The following is a 21,993-nucleotide window of genomic DNA, read 5'->3' as shown; positions in this document are numbered from 1 at the left end:
TACAACAATTGATGACTCGTGGAATTTATTTTTCAAATAACAATTCTCATTACATTTTTGTTAAAATGAATTTACAAAAAAGTTTATGTAAATTTTATTGTGATAATTTTATTTATCTAGTTATATTGTTCATGTCTAAACCCGTGATTTATTATTAATTTTTTTTTTTACAATTTAATAACATTATTAAATTTTCTTTTTTTTTTTTTTCATCATTGACAAATGAATTTACTAAAAAATTTTTAAATCTATACAGTATGTGTAAAATATTTGAACGGAATTCATGACCTTCAGTTTGATTAATAAATATTTTTCAATTTTATACAATTTAATGGAAAAAAAATTGACTTAATTTGATGATTTTTGATTGATATAACTTTATAATTTATAGAAAAAATAAACAAAAAAAAAAAAACAGTTAATCAGTTAATTAAATAATGAAATTAAAGAAAAAAAAAATAAAACAAAGCTAATAATAGCAATTAACAGAAATTGAAGTTTCAGGAGTATGACAAAATCATTACCTTGACGATATATTAATTTGGTGTTATCCTTATTTATTCACCACTAGTTACAAAAAAAGTTCCTCAGCTTTGTCTCATCTCTTCTGAAAATAGACAAAAAAATATTAAATTTACAATAATAATTAATTTAAAATATACATAATAATTATTTCTTATAAAATCTATAAAGAAAAAAAAAAGTAATTATCCAAAAAATATATATATTATTACAAAATTAAAAAAATAAAAAAAAACTTTTTGTTATTAAAAAATTTGCATATGTATTTTTGTGTATATTAAAATTAATAGTCGAGCAGCAGCATTAAAAATACACTCACTGATATTTTCGATCTGTGTGTTAAAAATAAATAATAACAATAAAATAAAATTTAAAAAAAATATAAACATTTATCAATTAATTATATAAAGATATAACATTAAATTAAAAAACAAAAAAAACCAAAAAAATAATTATATCGCATAGTGTATTTATGATTATTATTATTATTATTATTTAAATAATTCCGTTGAATTATTTTTAAATTGCCTTATATTTTTTTCTGGTTTGGTATCATCATTCCGATATAAATACCTCAATTCAATGCGTGGCAGAAGCTAGGATTGTATTGTCAGTCACACAGGGCATTGTCATGGCAGATGCGACAGGTAGTTTTGGCACTGTATCCTTCACTAAACCACTTTAATTTACTTACTCAATATATAAAAATAAAAATCGTAATAACAAAAAAAAAAAACTATATGGAATACACTTGTTGCTGTTGTTGTTGTTGTATTAAATGATAATTTAAATAAATTTATAATGTGTTTAAACTATTTTTATTTCTTAATTTCTTATTTTTTCTAATTTAAATCAAAGCAAGTGCAGGTATACCTTCTCCCACCTTGCTCTGTGTAATTATTTTTTAATTAATACAAAATAATATATAATTATTTATTATAATTGTTATGTTTATTATTAATTAAAAATATCCGAAATATTATATTAATAATTATTTATTTATTATTTATTATTTGCGACGAAGGAGGAATCGCGTTTCGATGTTTATCGCATGTATTGTTAATTTTAAAAATTCATAATTTCTTCATTTTTCATGTTATTGTTTGTTCACTGATAAAGAAAAAAAAATGAAAAAAAAAATAGTTTATGTGCATACTAATGATGACCTTACCTTGTTATTAAAAAACCTGTATATAATTTGACACTTTTTAATTATTTTATTTATATACTTAGTGCATACCTGAATTGTTTTCTCACTCACTAACCAATCGAGAAACGTGTTATTTGTGACTTCGACTTGTTGATCGATTACGTCGACGTCCATGGTTATTTGAAATTCGATGATGATCACGATTAACTATTAATAAACCACAAATAAATAATTATATTTTATAATAAATAATTAAATAAATAAATAATAAAACTTACATTTATCTCTGTTATGACGTCTGTGATTTTCATCTTCTCTATGACGATCATTACGTTCACGTGATTTACTACGACTTTTATGAGAATTTCTTAATAAAAAAAAAAAAAAGAGCAAATAAATTCACAATAATTAAATGATAGATTTAGGGTAAATAATTTTTCAATACCTGTGTGTATCATGACGATTTTTATCATCATCACGTCTTGGACGTTTATCATTATCTCTATCTCTTTCACGTTCTCTATTTCTATCTCTTCCACGTTCACGTTCCCGATCTCTATCTCTTTCTCTATCTCTATCACCAACATCTCTTCTTTTTCTATCATTTTCATCATTAGCACGAGTTCTTTGTTTTCTTTCTTCATCTCTTCTTTGCTCTTTTTCATCACGAGCTTTTTCTCTTCTAGCCTAAATTATTAATTAAAAATATTTACATTAAATAAACAAATATCATTTTATAATAATAAATATATGTAAATATTATTTTTACCATTATTTCATCTAGGGCACTTTTTAATCTAGCATAACCAACATGTTGTTTACCCATTAAATGATCATCAATACGTTGCTGGGCGTCACCAACAATAAGAAATGCTCCACATACATCACAAACTTCCATTTGTTTTTCTTGTGCTGCAGCCAATTCTGCAGTCTATTTACAAATAGTATTATTTTATAAATATAAATAATAATAAATATTTTAATGCTATATAGTAATTATTAAATTATTAATTTTATTAACCTGATAATAATGGCTATTGTCATTCGATTTCCTAAGTGTTTCACGTTCATCTTTTAGCAAATCACATAGTCTCATGAGTCCTTGTGCTTGTTCAACTTTGCCTTGAATACCACTTTGTTCAGCTTCTTCAACTAGTTTATTGATTTTTTCAGTTAATAGGGCTATTTGTTCTTCATTTTTTTGTGTTTGAGCTGGACTTAATGCTGGCTAAAAAAGCATTATTATTAAATTTAAAATTATCTTATTATTAATAAATATATATTTATAATTTTTGTTATTTTTAATTAACACTTACAGCTTCAGCTTTACCAATTAAAGCCAGTCTTTGTTTACCCTTGACAATTTTTCTTTCAACTTCATTAAGCATACTTTGACAAAATCTAATAAATTCATCTTCATATTGCTGTTTTCTGTATGAGTTGACAGCTTTTTCAAATAAATCACGTGCTTCATCATCATGAACACGAGTACAAGCACCAAGATCAGCTCGTGTATTTACAAATAAATCATGAGGACAAAATTTAACAAGATACAATTTGCAAAACTGTAAATTAAAAACAAAATTAAATTTTAATTAAAAAAAAAAATATTTCATAAACAAATGAAGAAAAATAAAATATTTTAAATGACACATAAATATACAAATAAATTTTTGATTATTATTATTATTACCTCAGGATCTTCCCAGTTGAGTTCTTTGGGTTTTTCATTTGGAAGAACATTTCTATTTCTTCCCATTAATTCATCAAGAAGTGCGGCTGCTGCAGCTGCAGCCATGTTTTCAATAAATAATTGTAGATCAAATTTAGCTTTTTTTTTTTTTATGTAATAAACACAAACAACAGTGTAATATCAGGAAGACAATGTATGGATCATCGATAGTTTTGGTAATCCTAATAATAGCACACAAATATTGATGATTTTAATAAATTCACAATATCATTATTTACTTATCACTTTTAATTCAATCCTGATTTTTTATTATTTTATTGTTATTGTTGCTCTTTTTTTTTTTTTATTTATAACTGTGTATCTCAGCAACACCTCAATGGTGATTTTTACGACAGGGTGTTTTTTTTTTTTTTAATGATCAGCAGGGGTTATAGGCATTAATTATAAAAAAAAACATAGATGACATATTTTATTTATAAAATTGGTACAAAGTTTGAGTGTTTGATGGCGTAACTGTAATTTTATATCAATTTTATATCAAAGATGGCAGTTACTGTACTTTCTGACTTTTTTCAAAATTTAAATATTATTATTATTTAAATAATTATTGATTGTTGTAAATAATTAAAGTCCATGAAAATAATATAATGAGATTTTTAAATGATAAAATAAATAAATTATAAAGATAGAAATAAAAAATATACAAAAAGAAAGGAATTTGTCACTTTAATAGTTTTTTTTTTTTTTTTTAATTTTTCTTTTTCAAGTGAACTTTCTTTCCTAGTTATGTAAAAAGTGAATTTTCAAGAATGTTTATTTATTTCACTTCAATGTCTTGTCAAACATCTTTAAATATTTTTTTGTTTGAAAAAAAAAAAATGTCTTGTTTGTTAAACATGACTCATGAGTTCAAAAAAAAAAATAATGTTCACATTGTTAATTTACACTTAAATTTACATGGATGTTTATTAGCTATTGAAAAAAAAAAAAAATACTTCAAGTAAAGGCATAAAAAAATGTCGTTAAAAATAAATGATTGCAGTTTTATTTTGTATAATTATTATTTTTTATGTTAAAGTACGTTTTATTAGAAAATTTAAAATTAAAAGCATTCCAGTGAAGCAGAAAAAAAAAGATTTTATATAATTTTTTTCATCAATTGATATAAACAGTAAATTTGAAAATTAAATTACCGTTTGATTTTCAATTTTTTTTTACAAATAATTTAAATTAAATTTATTTGTAATTTTTTACTTGTATATTTTTAAATTTAAATAAAAAATTAAACAAATTTCTAACATTTTAATTTTTAATTTTTGACTTTCTTTATTATTTTTATTTTTTTGCTGAACGCAAAAGCGGAACGAGAGGAACGGGTTGTGAATGTGTCAGCCAGTATTTGTAACGGGTAGAAGATACATCAGTAATGAAAAAAAAAAAAAAATTCAATTACATACCTCTGGATGATTTTAATGAAAAATATTTAATTGCAAAAAAATTTAAAAAATTTTTATTTCTTTTACATTTTTATTTAATTTGATTTTAATTAATTTATATTTTAAAATTTCACAATTAATCGAAAGTGATTGATTTTTTATATGTAATTGTGTCGAAAAAAAAAAAAAATAACGGAGAATATTTTGTTATTTAATATAAAATTTCAATAATATGATGAAAAATATTATAATTTAAAACAAAAAAAAATTCTACTATATAAATTACATTTAAAATGATAATTTTTCTGTCAAATTTTTTTGTGATACTCTTCGTGTGAATTTAAAAAAAATAAACAAACATAAATTTTTGTTTATTTTTTACAAAATAAGTAGAAAAAATATAAAATTTGCATGCAACTTCGTGTTTAGTGGTTTTTCCATATACAGTTTTCGTCTTATATACTTGTCAAGTGTGCATGAATTAAAGATGAGTATGAAAACTAGACAAGTGAGATGCAAAGAAAGAAGAAAAAAAAAATTAAATTAAAAGAAAAAAGCGAGAATACACTTGACCAAGTTTTGAATGTCTTAAAGTTCTAAAAGAAGCTAAGCCAAGTTGACTTGTTGAACAAAAAAAAATATTATTAAAAAAGAAAAAAAACTAAATTGACAAAAAGGATTATATAAATATATAAATTTTTCAAAGACCATCTTTATTTTAAATTTTGTGATATATTTTTATGATAAATTTTTATTGTTGTATTAAATATAGATGTTAAATTATAAATGCACAGTGTCTTCTATCCAACGAGAATACAGATGAACTCTGGTATAAATTGCAGGCTGTAATTCAGCTGTTACTTGCAAAGAAGAAATGATTCCAACTATTCTTTTTGCCACGACGACTGGACTGCCACTATTACCCTGTAAAAATAATTAGTTTTTTTATAAAACAAAAAATACATAATTATTTATTATATTAATTTATAATTACCATTGTTAAACGAGATGTTGGTAAAAGTGGTAGAAGACAATGCTGGCTACTTTGAAGAAAATGATATGCTGGATGAGTATAAATTTGTCTACATGATGGACGATGTAATGATCTAACTTTGAGTGATTGAAGAAGTCTTGACATTATTGAAGTCACTGGATCAATACCCCAGCCTATTGCAGTAAATTTATTATCTTTTGGTGGCTCGGTGGAGACTGCGATTGGACGACAAAGATAATGAAAATCCATTGGTTTATCAACCTTGAATATTGCTTTAAAAAAAAAAAAAACAATAATATAGATAATATGAGTAAAAAAAAAAAAAAATGAATATTATTATAATTTATATATTTTATTACCAATATCATTGACCCAATTATTACGTGGATCATATTGTGAATGAAATATAATATAGGCAACTTGGTGAATTTTTGAGTAAGATGTTAGTGCCTCAAGATCAGTTGTTCCACTGATTATTTTAATATTTCCATAAAAAACATTTTTAGAATGTAAAGCACAACTTGCTGCAGTCATAATGTGATAAATCGAAATGATTGCACCACCACATATATGATAATTTCGAATTTGTACTGATACTTGGAATGCATATTGATTAATATCAACAAAATTTCCACCAAAAATTTTATTTGGTGAATTTCCATTAACAACTGTTAATAAAATAAATAAATAAATACATAAATTTTAATTTTATGTTATATAGAAAATTTAGAAAATAAAGCTTACCAGTAATTAAAACAGTTAATAGTATGGATAAATTAAAAATTATTAATACACGCATGATTCTTGAATTAAAAAAATATGTAAAGTGTAAAAAAATATAAATTTGCTTGATTTTATATAGCGATGATTTGTTTAATTATCTATTCTTATCAAACATTTTTTCCTGTATTGTGCAAACAAAAAGATATTATAGACACGTGTTATTTTTTTTTTAAGGTTTAAAAGTATAAAAAATATAAAAAATTATCAACTTTTTTAACAGTTTGAATTATTTTTTTGGTAAATTTACAATGACAAGTGTTAATTAAATTTATTATCTCTTCAGAAATTAAAATACTCGATAATACTGTTAAAGCCTATGTGGTGTTTATTTTTTATTACAGTATATTATTTACTCTCCATAAAATTTAAAATAATCATGCTCATAATTACCACTGAAATATTGTTGATCTAGATATGCTTGATTTAATTTAACTATTCTTATCGTAATTTTATTTTATCCTATATATTTATGATATTTATTTTGATACGAAAATATTCTTGAATTCACATCATTAAAGATGATTTGGCTTGACTTTTAAGATACGCTTTGTAAATAAAAATTTACTTATTTTATACCATCGAATTATCGTATTATGATCAACTAGTTTTATCATGCAAATATTTAAATTTTATTATCAATTGATAAGAATTATTTAATTAAGCAAATAATATACAAAATAAAAAAAATAGATTCCTTTTATTTTAATTTAGAATAAATTATTATTTTTTTATGTAATTTAAAGATACTTATATTAAAAGTTATTTTTTAAATAAATTTAGAAAGTATAAATCGTCATTTAACGTGTTGCTATAAGCAATTGAATTTTACATAATAGACAAAGAGTAAGTGAATGAGTAAAGACGAGAGAGAGAGACAGAAAATAGACAATCATTTTTATAAAGATTGATTTTATGTGCTCTCTGGTATTTATTTCTTGGGTGGATGGGGGTGCGGCATAGATAAATAAATGAAAAAACAAATAAATAAATAAAATAAAATTTAAAAAAAAGAGTAGAAAAAATTCTACAATGCTTACGTGGATAATTATATAAATATATAAAAACTAAAAAAATAAATCCAACTATATTTATATATTTTTAATTGTAATAATAATAATACAAGTGTTGAGTAACAGTATTATTTTGATGTAAGAAACATTTTGGTCGAGTGAAAGAGCACATCCAGATTGTAATTTACAATTCAACTTGAATTTGCATTATGTGTTTATATACATCTTGGTTTAAATGATTCAGTAGTTGTATATAAAACACTATGCTGAATTTACAGGAGCAAGGATTCATTGAGGCTAGCTTGACTTTGTGTTATTCAACCAACAAAGATATACACTTGAGATTTTGTTTATAAACATTTTAAATAAAAAGTAGATGTTTGTATATATAAAATATACAAATAATACATATACATATCTTTGTGTCATTTCAAGGATTTTGATAAACGCCCAAGATCCATGCATTCCAAATTAAATTCACTGTGTACTTTGCTTAAATCACTCAATGTTTGAACTGTATAATATATTTTATCAAAGGTGGATATTTCGTTTAAATATATATTTATTTAATTGCTTAAATTTTAATAATACTTTAATCTTTTTATTTTTTTTTTATTTATCATTTTTGTATCATTGTACAAAATAATATTATCATTTTTTTTATTTTTTTTTTGTATGAACGTTGTAGTTTATTTTAAAACAATGCCAATAAACTTGTCAAGATAATTTTCACTTTGAATTTAAATACTTTTTTAAGTGTACATAAGTAGATTTAAGGTAATTTTATTTTTTTATTTTTTTTTAAAGCAATCCTCTTTGGTATTATATAAAAAATTATAAAACTTTTGTGAATTTTTAAAGCAATTCTTCATTTACATAATTTGAAAGAAAAAAAAATTGTATTTCATTATGTATATTGTTACGTCTTGGTATATTTCCAATTAATAGACAATAATAAATAATAATTTAATAAATTCAATAGATGCCGAACAAGCAATAAAATTTTTCTTTTTATTTTTTTTTATATTTTCACACGGAATTAAATTCAAATTTTGCATTTTTACAAAACAATTTATTTTTCTTTCTTTTATACAAATTTCGGTAAGCAGTTTTCAAAGTCACCTCTGCAACGAGACGCCACATCCGTTAGTTGCTAAATAATTATTTATTAAATGTTTAAACAAATTGAATATGCTGACTACCATGGGAACCCTTAAATCCGATTGGTTCAACTATGGTACCACTTTTCATCCCTACTTAATAATTAAATTTTTATGGGAATAATTTTATTTTTAATATTAAGGAGCGTCACTCTTGCGACAACTTTCGTTCTATTCAAATCATTGAAACTAAATTAAAAATTTAAAATTAAAATTAAAATTAAATCAATTACATCTGATAAAAATTAAATAAAATCAATTGAACTTTTACGTTTTAAATAAATAACATTTTTCGAGTGAATTTAAAATTAATTAATATTTGTGATAAATTATTATTTCCTGTGTTATTTAACCTTCCCTAATCCTATATAAAAATTATTGACTGTGACATTTCTCCGGGGTGTTGTTTTCTGTGCTTCGAGTTTATTTTACCGTTTGGATTATTCGAGACTACAAACATCAACAGGCGACCATCCAGATTGACACGCTCTCAACAATTGTTTCGGATTATTCTTACATCAAGGTACATCTACAATCATACACATTCCCTCCTAACCCGTTACCCTGTAGGGAATAACAAAATAAGAGGATTTTTAATTTTAACGTGAAATACCAAGTTGATTTATTATAATTATTCTATGATTATTTACTTATTAAATTTTGGCTTTAAACATTCTTTCTTTTTTTTGTTATTTCATAGTTAAATTTTAATTTTTCAACTTGGTACGTAACAAAATTGGTGTCAGAAGTGGGATATTTGTAATGTGTAACGTAGATTTTTAAACTCAGTGCGGATTAAATTTTTTTTTTTTGAGGTATAAAATATTTTGGGGTACACTATACACTTACATAATTTTTTTTTACATAAAGAAAATAAAAATATTCATATATATGTCTATAAATTTTATTAAATTTTTTTTTTCTTCGTCGCAGGAGTCACTAATTTTTTTATCAATATAAATATGTCTCTTTTATATTTTTACTTTTTACATGAACAAACAAACTTGAATTTTATATTTAATTGCGTTAAATTTTATATGCATTAATTTTAAAAAATATTTTATCGAATTGAATTTTTTTTCTATCATTTCTTTTGTCCGTCGGAAATAATTTTAGCGAAAATGTCATCATATCGGTCGTAGGGATCGCCCCTCTTATTTATGAAGAAATAGACCTACACGCTGAAGCAATGCGGGGGAGAAAAATTGACGGGGAAAATTTAAGAACTTTGCTTACTGAAATACGGTCATGCGTTAGCGAATTTTTAGAAATAATTCCTACTTTAGAAATATTTGATGTAGAGAAAAATGCAGATGGAATTGAATATACTAATACTAGGGAAATTATTAAAAAAATAAAGCAACATGCTGAATGGGGAGATAATATGGTTAATACGGTTGATAAAATAAAAGTCGCTGCTGATCTTGTTATTACTGATAATGAACAAATGTCAAATGAAATTTTAAATTTAACAAAACGTTTAAGTGGTGAGAAAAGAAGAGTGAATGGTTTGAACCAGGAAGTAAAAATTTTTAAGAGATAGAAATAATACTTTGAGCGAGGGAGTCATGCATGCAAATAAAACCTTTGAGAAGGTAAATCAGGAAAAGAAAGAGTGCCGTCAGCAACTTGAGAGATTAGAAAATGACCGTGAAACATATAATTTTATTATGTCAAGTGAGAGAGAATGTTTTGAGTGATAGACAATTAAGCAGCTGCAACGTGAAAACGAGGCCTTGAAAAAAGAATTGCAAATTAAAAATGACTGTCTTATTTCATTTACGGAAAATTTTAATCAAAAAAATGGAGACAATTTTATTCCAGATTTTATTAATAATAATCGTGTAAATTCTAATTTAAAAATTGAACGCCTAAATTCACAATTAAATGGACCAATACAGTCTGTAATAAATCATAACAATCAAACAGTAAAAATATTAGAGCCAGTTGAAACAAATATAGTCGGTAAATGTTCTTTACGGGATGCTCTTGATGTAATTCCTAATTATGACGGAAAAACAAATTCTATTCGCGGATTTATTAATAGTTGTCGGTCAGCCTTAAAACTTTTAGATCCACAATGGACACAAGCTTTTATGCTTTCTATCAAAAATAAAATTACAGATCCTAAAATCAGTCTAATTGCTAACACAGAATTTTCATCTCTTGACGAGCTAGAAATATTGCTCCGTACAGTTACGTACACGGGAAAAAGTTTCGAGTCAGTTTGGAATGAATTATCTATCGTATTAATGAATGACAATGAGAATGTGGATGAGTATGGAAGTAAGGTACTAAAATTATATAATGATTTAATTGATTGTAATGAGGGTAACAATGATGGTTTTGGAACAATGAGTAAATCTAAAATTGAGGAAAAAACTATACGTCAATTTATTAAAGGGTTATTGCCTGAGGTATGTTTGAGAGTTGAATGTAAAAATATAGACACTACAGATTTTTTGAAAGTGTGGAATATTACTAAAAAAATTTATAATGAATATATTGACAGTTTAAAGTTTAGAAAATTAAAAGAAATTAAAACCGTTCAAACAAATAAAATCGAGAACCCGTCGGAAGTAGTCGTTGAATCAAATAATAATTTTTCGTGTAATTTTTCAAATCAAAGATACCATAATAATTTTTCAAGAAATAATAATAATAATTTTAATAACAATTTTAGTAATTATGAAGTAAACGAACCCATCGTTTCAAGTCAAAATATTAATTTAAATACGCGAAAAAATTCAAATGTAAATCCACCCGAGATCTTTAGTTCGAATCCAGTCGAGAACAATAATAATAATAATAATTCATACTATAATTCATATGAAAATTCAACAAATGATTATTCACAAAATTCCTACAATGATAATTATGATTTTTATAATTTTAATAATTCTTATGCGCCAATAAATGATCCAATTAATAATAAAAATTTAAATAAAAATGTTTATAATGATTATGGCTTTATGTCATATGATATTAGTCAAGATGAAAAAGATTATAATAGAACGAATAATAATTTAGTTTGTGGTTTTTGCCAAAAATCAAGGCATGATATGAATCATTGTTTTAAATTACAAAATGCTCAGAGAAAATGTCTTGAACGCCAAGCTCAAAAAAACGGGGATGGGCCGGTGGACCTAGAGGGAGGAAAACAAAAATGGCCAATACCTCAATCAAATCAAATAATACAGTCAAATTAATTTTAAAATCAGACATAAATGAAATATATAATTCTATTACTGAAACTGAAAATAAATTAAATAAATTTGAAAATAATAATAATATAATTAATCCAATACCATCAACGTCGAAAGATACTGTTGATAGTTATTATGAACCTATCGTGCAACCTGAAAAAGTAAACTTTAATTCTAAACTTGATAATAATGGAAATAAAAATGATAATGTTAATGAAATAAAAAGAGTAAATTTTATAGATGAAATATCTATATCGGAAGATTCATCGAATAATAATAATAAAATTGAAATAAATGAAAATAAAGATTTAAATATTGCTACGCGAAATATAAATATTACTATTGCAAAAGAAGTTAACGAAAAAATTAAATTTATTGAAGAAACTAATAATGAACGTAATCAAACAAAGATTTTCCGCGATAATGACGAAATATTTTTGTTTAATAATTTAAGTGATAATAAAAATAATGATGATTTAAATGATGAATATAATAATGAGTCTGATATTGACAAAGATTTTATTGATGATAATTTTAATGACGATTTTGTGTCGAAAAATAATGAAACTAGATTTTTAAGTAATAATGAAATAAATGACGAAGTTACTGTCAAAAATAATAAAAATATATGCGTACACGCGAATAAAATCGAGAAAAATGTTAATAATGATTACGTTGATAAAAAAAGTTTGAATAATGATAAAAATAATTTTGAAGTTAATGATAAAAAAATAAATTGCAAAGATAGTAATAATAATATTGAGAGTGTAACAAAAATAATTAAACCGTATGGAAAAACCGATGACGTGTTAAATGAAATTGATTTAAATAAAATTAATGAAAATAATAAAAAGAATAAAATAAAAAATAATATGAGTCTGAAGAAATTAGATATTAAAGCGAATGAGTCCCAAGATGACCTAATAAAAACATATGATGAAAAATTAAAGTCGGATATGATGAAGTTTAAAAATAAAGTAATTGACAAAGGTAAATTAGAAATTAATATTGTAGAAAAATTTAAGGGGGAACGTAGACCGGATAGGGCGAGATTAAAATCGAATCTAAAATATTATAAACCTGGTAAAAATTTGTTGAAGGAAAAATTGCTAATAATTAATACACGAAAGAAATATAGATAAAAAAAAAAAATATAAATAAAATAAAAAGAACAATTAACAAAAAATTTTATAAACAAAAAAATTACTAATAATCGGAAAAAATATTCCTAAAAAAATTGAAAATAAATTTTATACATATATATACGAATTGATATTTTTTTTTTACACAAAACAAATACACAAATAATACATGAAAATAAATACATTGAACATAAACAAAATATTTTTTTTGAAATACTAAAATGAAAAACCAAAAGATAAATCAAATTTTTTTTTTGAATAATAAAATTTTTTAATTATGGTTAAAGTAAAATAAATTGAAATCGAAAGTTAATTTTATAAATTTAAATTTTATATTGAAATTTTTTATATAAAAAAAAAATAATATTTTAAAAGGGTAACAATCCTGATCCTTATTTTCCTAAATCCTAAAATAAATAAATAAAGTGCAGTTCATGGGGACCGGAAGATTTTATTGTGTTATAAATGGCAACGCCGCAATATTGCATTAAAGTCAATGGTAGCTGTCAGAAAATTAAAAAGAGAGAGCAGTGAAAGAAGAAAACAATATCAAGTCATCAACATGCATCAGAAAAGAAATTGAGGGGAGTTCATCAAGCAAGCTGCGACGATGGAAGCCGGAGAGGAGAGACAATGCAAGCAGAGGTAACAGATTACAATTCAAGGACATCGTGGAGTACATCGAAGAAGAGGAATAAAATAAGTTATATTTTATAATTTTATTTTTTTTGAATCTTTTATATTTTTTAATTGTTTATTTTTAAATAATATAAATTTATTACGGGAAAATTCATTAATCTTTTTAAAATTAGTTTTTTTTTGGGGAAATTAAATAAATTTTTTTTTACTTTTTGAAAAATGATAACAATATTAAAATTAAATCTAATTTTAACATTACATTTTACTACAAAATAACATAAATTTACTGCAAAAAAAAAAAAAATATTAAATTTCACTAAAAAGAATAGTAGAATTTTACAAAAAAATTATGAAATTTTATGAAATACAAATTTTTTTAAGAAACGAAAAAATAATCAAAAAAAATGATATAAAAATTCGTAAAAGCAAAAACAAAAAAATTAAATTTGACTTTTAACTTTTAATTACAACTTTTAATATTTTAAAAAAAAAAAAGAATATTCAATAATTAAATAATAAAATAATATTTCAATCAATTTAAAAATTTAAAAAAAATGTTGCTTAAATATTCTAAAAAAAAAAATAAACAAAAATATAAAAAAAAATAATAAAAAATTGATATGAAATTTTACAAAAAAAACTTATAAAAAAAAATATACAAAAAACAAACAAAAATAAAATAATAATAAAATTTTTAGCTTAGAAAATTGTAAGGGGTTTCTTACTGCGCGCGTCGGTGGTTAATTAATTCTGTGTGGGCGGCTGATATACCAATAAATAATTCAATTTGAAATGAAAATAATAAATAATAATAACAATCAAAATATAAACAAAAAAAATAATACAAAGAAATAATAACAATAAATTTTCATTCTACATCGCTGAAAAACCTTAGATAAAAAAAATATTAATAATCAATAAATTCTCAATAATTAAAAATGAAAACAATATTTTTTTTTTAACAATAAACAAAAAAAAAAAAAACAATAAATAAAAAAATAATAAATTTAATATTAAATAATTTTCAAGGTAAGATAAAAGAATGAAAGCTCAACAATATCACACGGAAATGAAACTTGAATAAAATAAAAAGTAGGTCACGCTCGACTCGCACGGAGTAATTCTAGCCGTCGATCGTCCGTAAGAGGTCTCGAATAGGAAGTAGAAAATTTTTTTTTTTGATTAATTTAATTTTTTTTTTTGGGGATTTCATATTTATAATTTTAAGTAAACGAAATGTAACAACGATTGATAAATTTTTCTTTTTTTTTTATTCGCTGCTGTCGTTTTGCAGACAGACAACGACCTTTTTTGAGGGGGAATTGTTACGTCTTGGTATATTTCCAATTAATAGACAATAATAAATAATAATTTAATAAATTCAATAGATGCCGAACAAGCAATAAAATTTTTCTTTTTATTTTTTTTTATATTTTCACACGGAATTAAATTCAAATTTTGCATTTTTACAAAACAATTTATTTTTTCTTTCTTTTTATACAAATTTCGGTAAGCAGTTTTCAAAGTCACCTCTGCAACGCGAGACGCCACATCCGTTGAAGTTGCTAAATAATTATTTATTAAATGTTTAAACAAATTGAATATGCTGACTACCATGGGAACCCTTAAATCCGATTGGTTCAACTATGGTACCACTTTTCATCCCTACTTAATAATTAAATTTTTATGGGAATAATTTTATTTTTAATATTAAGGAGCGTCACTCTTGCGACAACTTTCGTTCTATTCAAATCATTGAAACTAAATTAAAAATTTAAAATTAAAATTAAAATTAAATCAATTACATCTGATAAAAATTAAATAAAATCAATTGAACTTTTACGTTTTAAATAAATAACATTTTTCGAGTGAATTTAGAATTAATTAATATTTGTGATAAATTATTATTTCCTGTGTTATTTAACCTTCCCTAATCCTATATAAAAATTATTGACTGTGACATTTCTCCGGGGTGTTGTTTTCTGTGCTTCGAGTTTATTTTACCGTTTGGATTATTCGAGACTACAAACATCAACAGGCGACCATCCAGATTGACACGCTCTCAACAATTGTTTCGGATTATTCTTACATCAAGGTACATCTACAATCATACACATTCCCTCCTAACCCGTTACCCTGTAGGGAATAACAAAATAAGAGGATTTTTAATTTTAACGTGAAATACCAAGTTGATTTATTATAATTATTCTATGATTATTTACTTATTAAATTTTGGCTTTAAACATTCTTTCTTTTTTTTGTTATTTCATAGTTAAATTTTAATTTTTCAACTTGGTACGTAACAATATATTGATTTAATTAATTTATATTATCACATTATTATTAATTTATTTTTTTTATTTATTTTTTTGAAGGAGATATAAGCTGAGCTTTGTGGAAGCTTTTGTAGATGCTTATTCTTCAAAATGTACTTGTAAAAAAAATTATTTGAACCTTTGCCCTTACAGTGAATTTTTTTGAAGAAGGGATATAAGTATGAAAAAAATAAAATAAATACTATATATGCACTTCAAAGGGGATCAATGAATCTGTATTACTTCAATAGATATATATATAAATCCCATATATATATATATCAAAACACTGCATTCACATTTCATTTTGTGTCATGCCGAACTTTTTTTTTTTGGCTTTGTTGTTGATCCAACATCAAATTCTATTGAATTTTATCATTCATTCAATGTGATTTAAATGAAATCTTTGATCTTTTTGATGAATGAATTTTCCATTTTCAAGTTTTTGATATATTCTATTTTTTTTTTTTTTCAAATGGTGTATAATTTCAATTTTATATATTTAAATAAAAGAGAAATTTAATACTCTGGTTTTTTTATAACACACAAAACAATGGTATAAAAAAATTCCAGAGTAATTTTATTAGTAAAAATCAAAATGATATAGCAAAAAAAAATATATTTTAATTATTTTCTTTTTTTTTCTGCAACACAGACAAGTTGTTGAAACAAATTCCAGATTTATCTTTTGAATAAATATATGTGAATAATTTTGTATTCACTTCCGCATTTCACAAAAATAATTCACAACATTTGAAAAGTTTGATTTGAAATTTTTCTTTTTTTCTTTTTAAATTTGGCTATCGAGTTTGATATATAAAACTTTATCTGTTCAACTTTTATTGGTTCATGTGTCATACTTTTTTATTATTTATATTTATATATTTTTTATTTCGAATATGGATGTAATTTACTCTGCACCATGTGTCTTGTATTTCTTGTCAAAAAATTTCTCAAAATATTATTGCAAAATATACGGAATAAAATTGTAAAATTAATTTATAAATAATTATTACTTTTTGTTGTAAAATAACATAAATAAGTTTAATATTTTTCGTTTATTTTTAGTGATAATAATTCTGGGTCACAAGTAGTTTTATAAATTACATCAAGTTTTTAAATTTTAATAAAAATTAAAATAATCCATGTGCCTAAAAAATATTTAAATATTACCGCTAAAAATTTGAATGAATCATCAATGGCGTATGGAGCAAGCAATGCGCATGCGTTAATAATTGAGAGAAAAAAACCGTTACATATTAATTGCGTCATAAAATAACAGTGAACGCGTCGTTTCCCCGGAGCTCCTGATTTTTCTACGATTAATCCATCAATAATCCACGTGAGTTGATAAAAAAATATCTACTACTCGTCTAATATATATATTATTGTGTTAAATCAACCGGCAAAATGATTTCTGGTCGTTCAAAAGTGTATTTTATATTTTATTTGGAGGCATCAGTCTGTTAAATTGCTTGTTATTTTCAATTGCTTGGTATTTTGCATCTTGTTAAAAAAAATATTGCTGTTTTGTGTTGACTTTTTTTTTTATCAATAAAAAATATTAAATGTTATTATTTATAGGTGGTTGTGGTACTGGTCTAACTCCAAATGGACAATATTGACAATAAATTTTGGACAAATGTTGGAATCTTTGGAGCATTTCAATTGGTCTATAAGCTGTGAGTAAAAATTTTATATTATTATTTATTTTATTACTATTATTAATAACAATCATTTAATCATTTAAAAAAAATTATTTTACTTGTGTTTTAATCATTAAAATTGACAGGTTTAGAAGACATTAAAACAACAATATTTTTTAACCCCAAAATGTTTTTATAAATATATTTTATAAATAAATATATTTTGTCTTTATTTATAACAAAAATTAGTCTGAAAAAGTTGTTAATAAATTGTTTATTAACTTTTTTAGTCAAATGATAATTTTATTTTTTTATTTTTATTTGACAAGACATCATGTTGATACATTTTGTTGCATCACTTGTCAGACTTTGTCAGGCACTCTTTGACAAAACTCCCCATTAGCTTTTTTTTTTTGTTTTTAATCCCCGAAAAAAGAAAAAGAAAGATCTATTGTTTAGAAAATTTTAACTTATTCCATTGTTATAACAGAGTTTATATTATATATTTTTTTTTATACCTCATTAATGGTGCATTGAAAGTGACAATGTTTCATGTCTCTAGAGTTGGTTGATTGTGGATATATAAAGGGTATTTTAAAAGTAGGGTTTTGTTGATAAGATAAAAAGAAAAAAAAAACTTGTCGAGAGGGCTGCATTTGGTAAATTCTCGGTATCGTTACTCCCTCGAGAGCTCATCGATCACCTTTACGAGAGTTTTCATCGCCCTTTCGCGAAACTACGAGGACAGAGACACAGGTCCCTCTAGGTTACTCAAAAAAATAAAATAAAATAAAAATATATTCACTGGATAAAAGGGGGAAACTCAGTTTATATACACATTCTTTATTATCACCAGATATACCGCAAAATAATTTATAGCAAATTTATTATTTTTTTTTTTAACTATACACACATGAACTTTGACTCGTTTTGTATATTGACCTGGACACCTTTATTTTTTTTTTATTTTTTAAATTTACAAAATCGATCCTTCGAGAGTATGATATTCATATTTAAAAATACACAATGGTATTAATCTTTTATTTTAAAACATCTGGTATTAAATTCACAAGTTATTAAAAAAAAAATGATCATAAAAGTATAACACGATAACTCTATAAAATATTTTCAACAAATAAATTATTGAAATGATAAAACTAGTATAAAAAATATACTATTTTTTTATAAAACAAAAAATTCAAATAAATTATTAATATATATTTTAAAAAATAAAGAAAAAGTAATACTAAAATTTGGCAATTAAATTTTTTGCTTGGTAATTTACTTTTGGCTAATTATGCAAAGCTCATTTTTATCTCAATTAGCCACATGGCTTGATTTTTTGGCGATTCTTTTTCCACTGAAATGAGATCATAAAATCAGGGATTAAAATAAAAATTGTTTAAAAGTAGAGGGTATATATAAATTGTGTGGTTGCGAGTAATGCGAGCTAAAATATATGCGAGACTCAAGATGAAAGGCAAGATTTCAGGGAGGCTGGTGGTGATTATAAAGGTGAAAAGAAAAAAAAAAATTATACGTTAGGAAAAAAGGATAAGAGTGTGTTGTATGATGGAAATGAATTAAATCGTTCTTCTGGTATTTTGTAGTAGTCGTAGTTTCAACAAAGTACTGTAAAGTCACTTGAAAATTATTTGAAAAAAAAAAAAAAAATTTGCAATGCTTGAGGGCTTATTGGCAGTATATACCCCCAGAAATTTAACCAACTTTATCCTTATATTCATCAAAAGTTTGCTATATTTTTTCAATAATATCATTTATTTTTGCTTTCAATTAAAAATAATATTTTTAAGTTGAAAAAAAAATTAAAATATTATAAAAATAGAGTAAAAAATAAAATAGTTATTTGGCACTAGTTTAGCTGGCATCGTTTATTTCCTCTTTTTAATATGTTAAAATTGAAAAAGTGTTGTTGTTCTGTGTCGACAGTTTTTTTATTTTTATCATCATGTTAAAATTCAAATACTTAGTATGATATTATTATTATCATTATAATATGTATGATGGTGCTAGTAAAACTGTATATTTTTTTTATGAGTTTTGTGAGTGTGAGTGTATGTTAACAGGAGATGTTAGGGGATGAATATTAAGAGATGAGATAATTTGCAATATTGAGAGGGTAAAACCGCAGTAACATTCTGTACATGAAAATATATAAATCGTCATTTGACGTGACTTTCATGAAATACAGTAAATGTTTAACCGAGAGTAATAAACTCATTGTAATGTTGCTAGATTTTTATTTATCATACTTGAAAAATTATACTTAATTTAATAAAATTAAAAACTGAAAAAAGTATTGAATCAAAACAAAGATTAATATGATATAGATAAATTTCATTTAAATAAATAAATTATTAATTTTAGTAAATATAAATTACAATTTTAATTTTACAAATGAATTTTTTTTATTAATTAAATTTTTCTACTAAGAAAAAAATGATTTTAAAATTTAGTAAATATTTTTTTTTAACAATATATACTTTGTTTATTTATCTAACGTATAAATTTTTATAAAAAAAAAAATTTCCATTAAAATATATATTTTTTGTTGATGGTAATGGAAAAAAGTATATACATTTTTATTTGAAGGAAAAAATTTTTTCTTTATTTTTCTTATTACGATTTTTCGATAGTAGAAAAAATTTTTATTTTTAAAAATCTATGCACAATGTATTTTTATGTAATACAAAAATACAATCGTGTTATTTCATATACTTTTATTTCATAGTAATAATTTTTTTTTTTTATATTTCAAGTTGAATGATAAAAAAAAAAAAAAATTCTATATATGAGAAAATAAATTAAATTTTGGCATATATTTGATGTTTTTTTTTTTTACTTTAATTTAAAATTTATAAATAAATTTAAAATCATCGAAATATTGATACATTTATTTTTCGTTTCAAAGTTGTTTTTTTTTATTCATTGTGCATGAAAAACGTAGGAATGATAAATCACTCGAGAGAATAAGAGGCGTTGGATATTTTTTTTCCCTTGAGATATTCTTTTCCTGCACTCCATCGTCTGTCTTTTCTCGTTCATGTTTTTCATTTTTTTTTTTACTTATTTCTGCAAGGTGTCTACGTGCCCTTACTTATTTACAGTATTTTATTCTCTTGAATTATCTAACATTACCCACTTGTATGAAATCTTGATTATAATTCAACGCTTCTAAAAAATTCAAGGATCGCATAAAAAATATATACTTTCTTTTGATTAATTATTAATTTATCTCTCTACTCGAAACTTGAACAATAATTTTAAGATTAAAAAAGAAATATACACAATACAATTGGAAAATGCTTTGTCTTAATTTTCGTTATATTCTGGACACAAATAGACTCGGTAATTTCAATTTAACTCGAGTACACATTGTGTTACGTTTTTACACAAGAAATTGGCTATTTCCATATCCTATTAATTTTAAACTTTGGGCTTTCAATTTTCCCTTGAAACAAAAATTAACTTGATCCAATAAAAAAAATAAATACAATTACATTACTATTGAATTAAAAAAGTTCAAGTTAAATTAATTAAAAATTATCAAATGATCATTGTTAAATGAAAATATTTTTTTAATAAATAATAGCAGCTATATTTTATGTAAATTTTTTTCTAATTTTCAGATTGTTTATTATTATATTTGAAATGTTTATCAAAGCTGTATATGAAATTATAAACTGGATTTTATTTGAATTTATCAAGTCCCCATGGAATGTGGTTAAAGGCCGGAATCAAGGTCGACCACGGCGCTTGACCATTCAACCGAGTGAGAAAGTCAAAAGAAAAAAAAAACAATATAGTGGGAAATTAACCAAGCATCCCGTATATATTTTTTTTCATCTCATCCATGTCACCTTTCGCCAACAACACATCTAATCATAGCATCATAACGCAAGGTAACTGAACTTTTATTAAAGCAGAAAAAAAAAAGAAATTATACATTCAAATAATATATAATAAATCATAATTAATTTTTATAATTACAGGTCAGTAAAGTACATCATCTAAATCACAAATTAATCATCATTTATTTTTTCCATCAAGTATGTATATTTATTAATTTAATTAAAAAAAGATGATATAAAAAAACAAGTCATTTATCAATTAAAAAGCAAGTAAAATAATTAATTTTATTAATCAAAGCAAAAAAAAATTATTAGAATAATTTTTAGAATGAATTATTAATTGAGTTGATTGTATTATTAAATGATCTTGCTTTTAATTGGTAGATGATATTGTTTTAATACCCTGGAGTGTTAAATTCTTGTGG

The 21,993-nt window shown here is 23.3% G+C and overlaps 3 protein-coding genes across 5 annotated transcripts in view; 1 reads left to right on the top strand and 2 right to left on the bottom strand.

Annotated features, from left to right (window-relative positions):
- Positions 1–8: 8 nt before the first annotated feature.
- On the bottom strand, positions 9–3,768 carry LOC122857998 (luc7-like protein 3). Of its 3 annotated transcripts, none has more exons than XM_044160591.1 (8): positions 3,366–3,758; positions 2,989–3,237; positions 2,694–2,900; positions 2,442–2,603; positions 2,118–2,359; positions 1,951–2,039; positions 1,763–1,879; positions 9–604 (listed from the first exon to the last, which is right to left on the bottom strand). In XM_044160591.1, the coding sequence occupies exons 1-7, from the start codon at positions 3,468–3,470 to the stop codon at positions 1,803–1,805; spliced, it is 1,131 nt and encodes a 376-aa protein (XP_044016526.1). In that variant the 5' UTR covers positions 3,471–3,758; the 3' UTR covers positions 9–604; positions 1,763–1,802. The 3 variants fall into 3 exon arrangements, with proteins under 3 accessions (XP_044016526.1, XP_044016524.1, XP_044016525.1); XM_044160589.1 differs by having other exon boundaries at positions 9–607; positions 3,366–3,727; XM_044160590.1 differs by lacking the exon at positions 9–604 and having other exon boundaries at positions 1,052–1,879; positions 3,366–3,768.
- Positions 3,769–5,780: 2,012 nt separating this feature from the next.
- Positions 5,781–6,594, bottom strand: LOC122856512 (prostasin-like). The gene is made up of 3 exons (XM_044158187.1): positions 6,540–6,594; positions 6,155–6,463; positions 5,781–6,067 (listed from the first exon to the last, which is right to left on the bottom strand). Exons 1-3 carry the CDS (start codon positions 6,592–6,594, stop codon positions 5,781–5,783), a joined length of 651 nt encoding a protein of 216 aa, XP_044014122.1.
- Positions 6,595–17,301: 10,707 nt separating this feature from the next.
- Positions 17,302–21,993, top strand: part of LOC122857997 (putative uncharacterized protein DDB_G0282133) — a 72,843-nt gene continuing 68,151 nt past the window's right edge. The window contains exons 1-3 of the mRNA XM_044160588.1: positions 17,302–17,392; positions 17,635–17,732; positions 21,347–21,619. The gene's annotated coding sequence lies outside the window, so the exon portion shown is untranslated. The remainder of the gene's footprint in view (positions 17,393–17,634; positions 17,733–21,346; positions 21,620–21,993) is intronic.

Source organism: Aphidius gifuensis, linkage group LG5, assembly GCF_014905175.1.
Source record: "Aphidius gifuensis isolate YNYX2018 linkage group LG5, ASM1490517v1, whole genome shotgun sequence".
In the NCBI taxonomy this organism is placed as follows: domain Eukaryota; kingdom Metazoa; phylum Arthropoda; class Insecta; order Hymenoptera; family Braconidae; genus Aphidius; species Aphidius gifuensis.
Note: the sequence above shows the minus strand (reverse complement) of the source record. Positions and strands in the feature narration are given on the sequence as shown.

Excerpts from the sequence above, each read along its gene's own strand:
- LOC122857998 (XM_044160590.1), bottom strand. The coding sequence starts at position 3,470 with ATGGCTGCAGCTGCAGCAGCCGCACTTCTTGATGAATTAATGGGAAGA. Across the intron at positions 2,604-2,693 it reads ACAATAGCCATTATTATCAG|ACTGCAGAATTGGCTGCAGC; the intron begins GTTAATAAAATT and ends ATTTGTAAATAG. Across the intron at positions 2,360-2,441 it reads GTGCCCTAGATGAAATAATG|GCTAGAAGAGAAAAAGCTCG; the intron begins GTAAAAATAATA and ends TTAATAATTTAG.
- LOC122856512 (XM_044158187.1), bottom strand. The coding sequence starts at position 6,594 with ATGCGTGTATTAATAATTTTTAATTTATCCATACTATTAACTGTTTTA. Across the intron at positions 6,464-6,539 it reads ATTAACTGTTTTAATTACTG|TTGTTAATGGAAATTCACCA; the intron begins GTAAGCTTTATT and ends TTTTATTAACAG. Across the intron at positions 6,068-6,154 it reads TAATTGGGTCAATGATATTG|CAATATTCAAGGTTGATAAA; the intron begins GTAATAAAATAT and ends TTTTTTTTAAAG.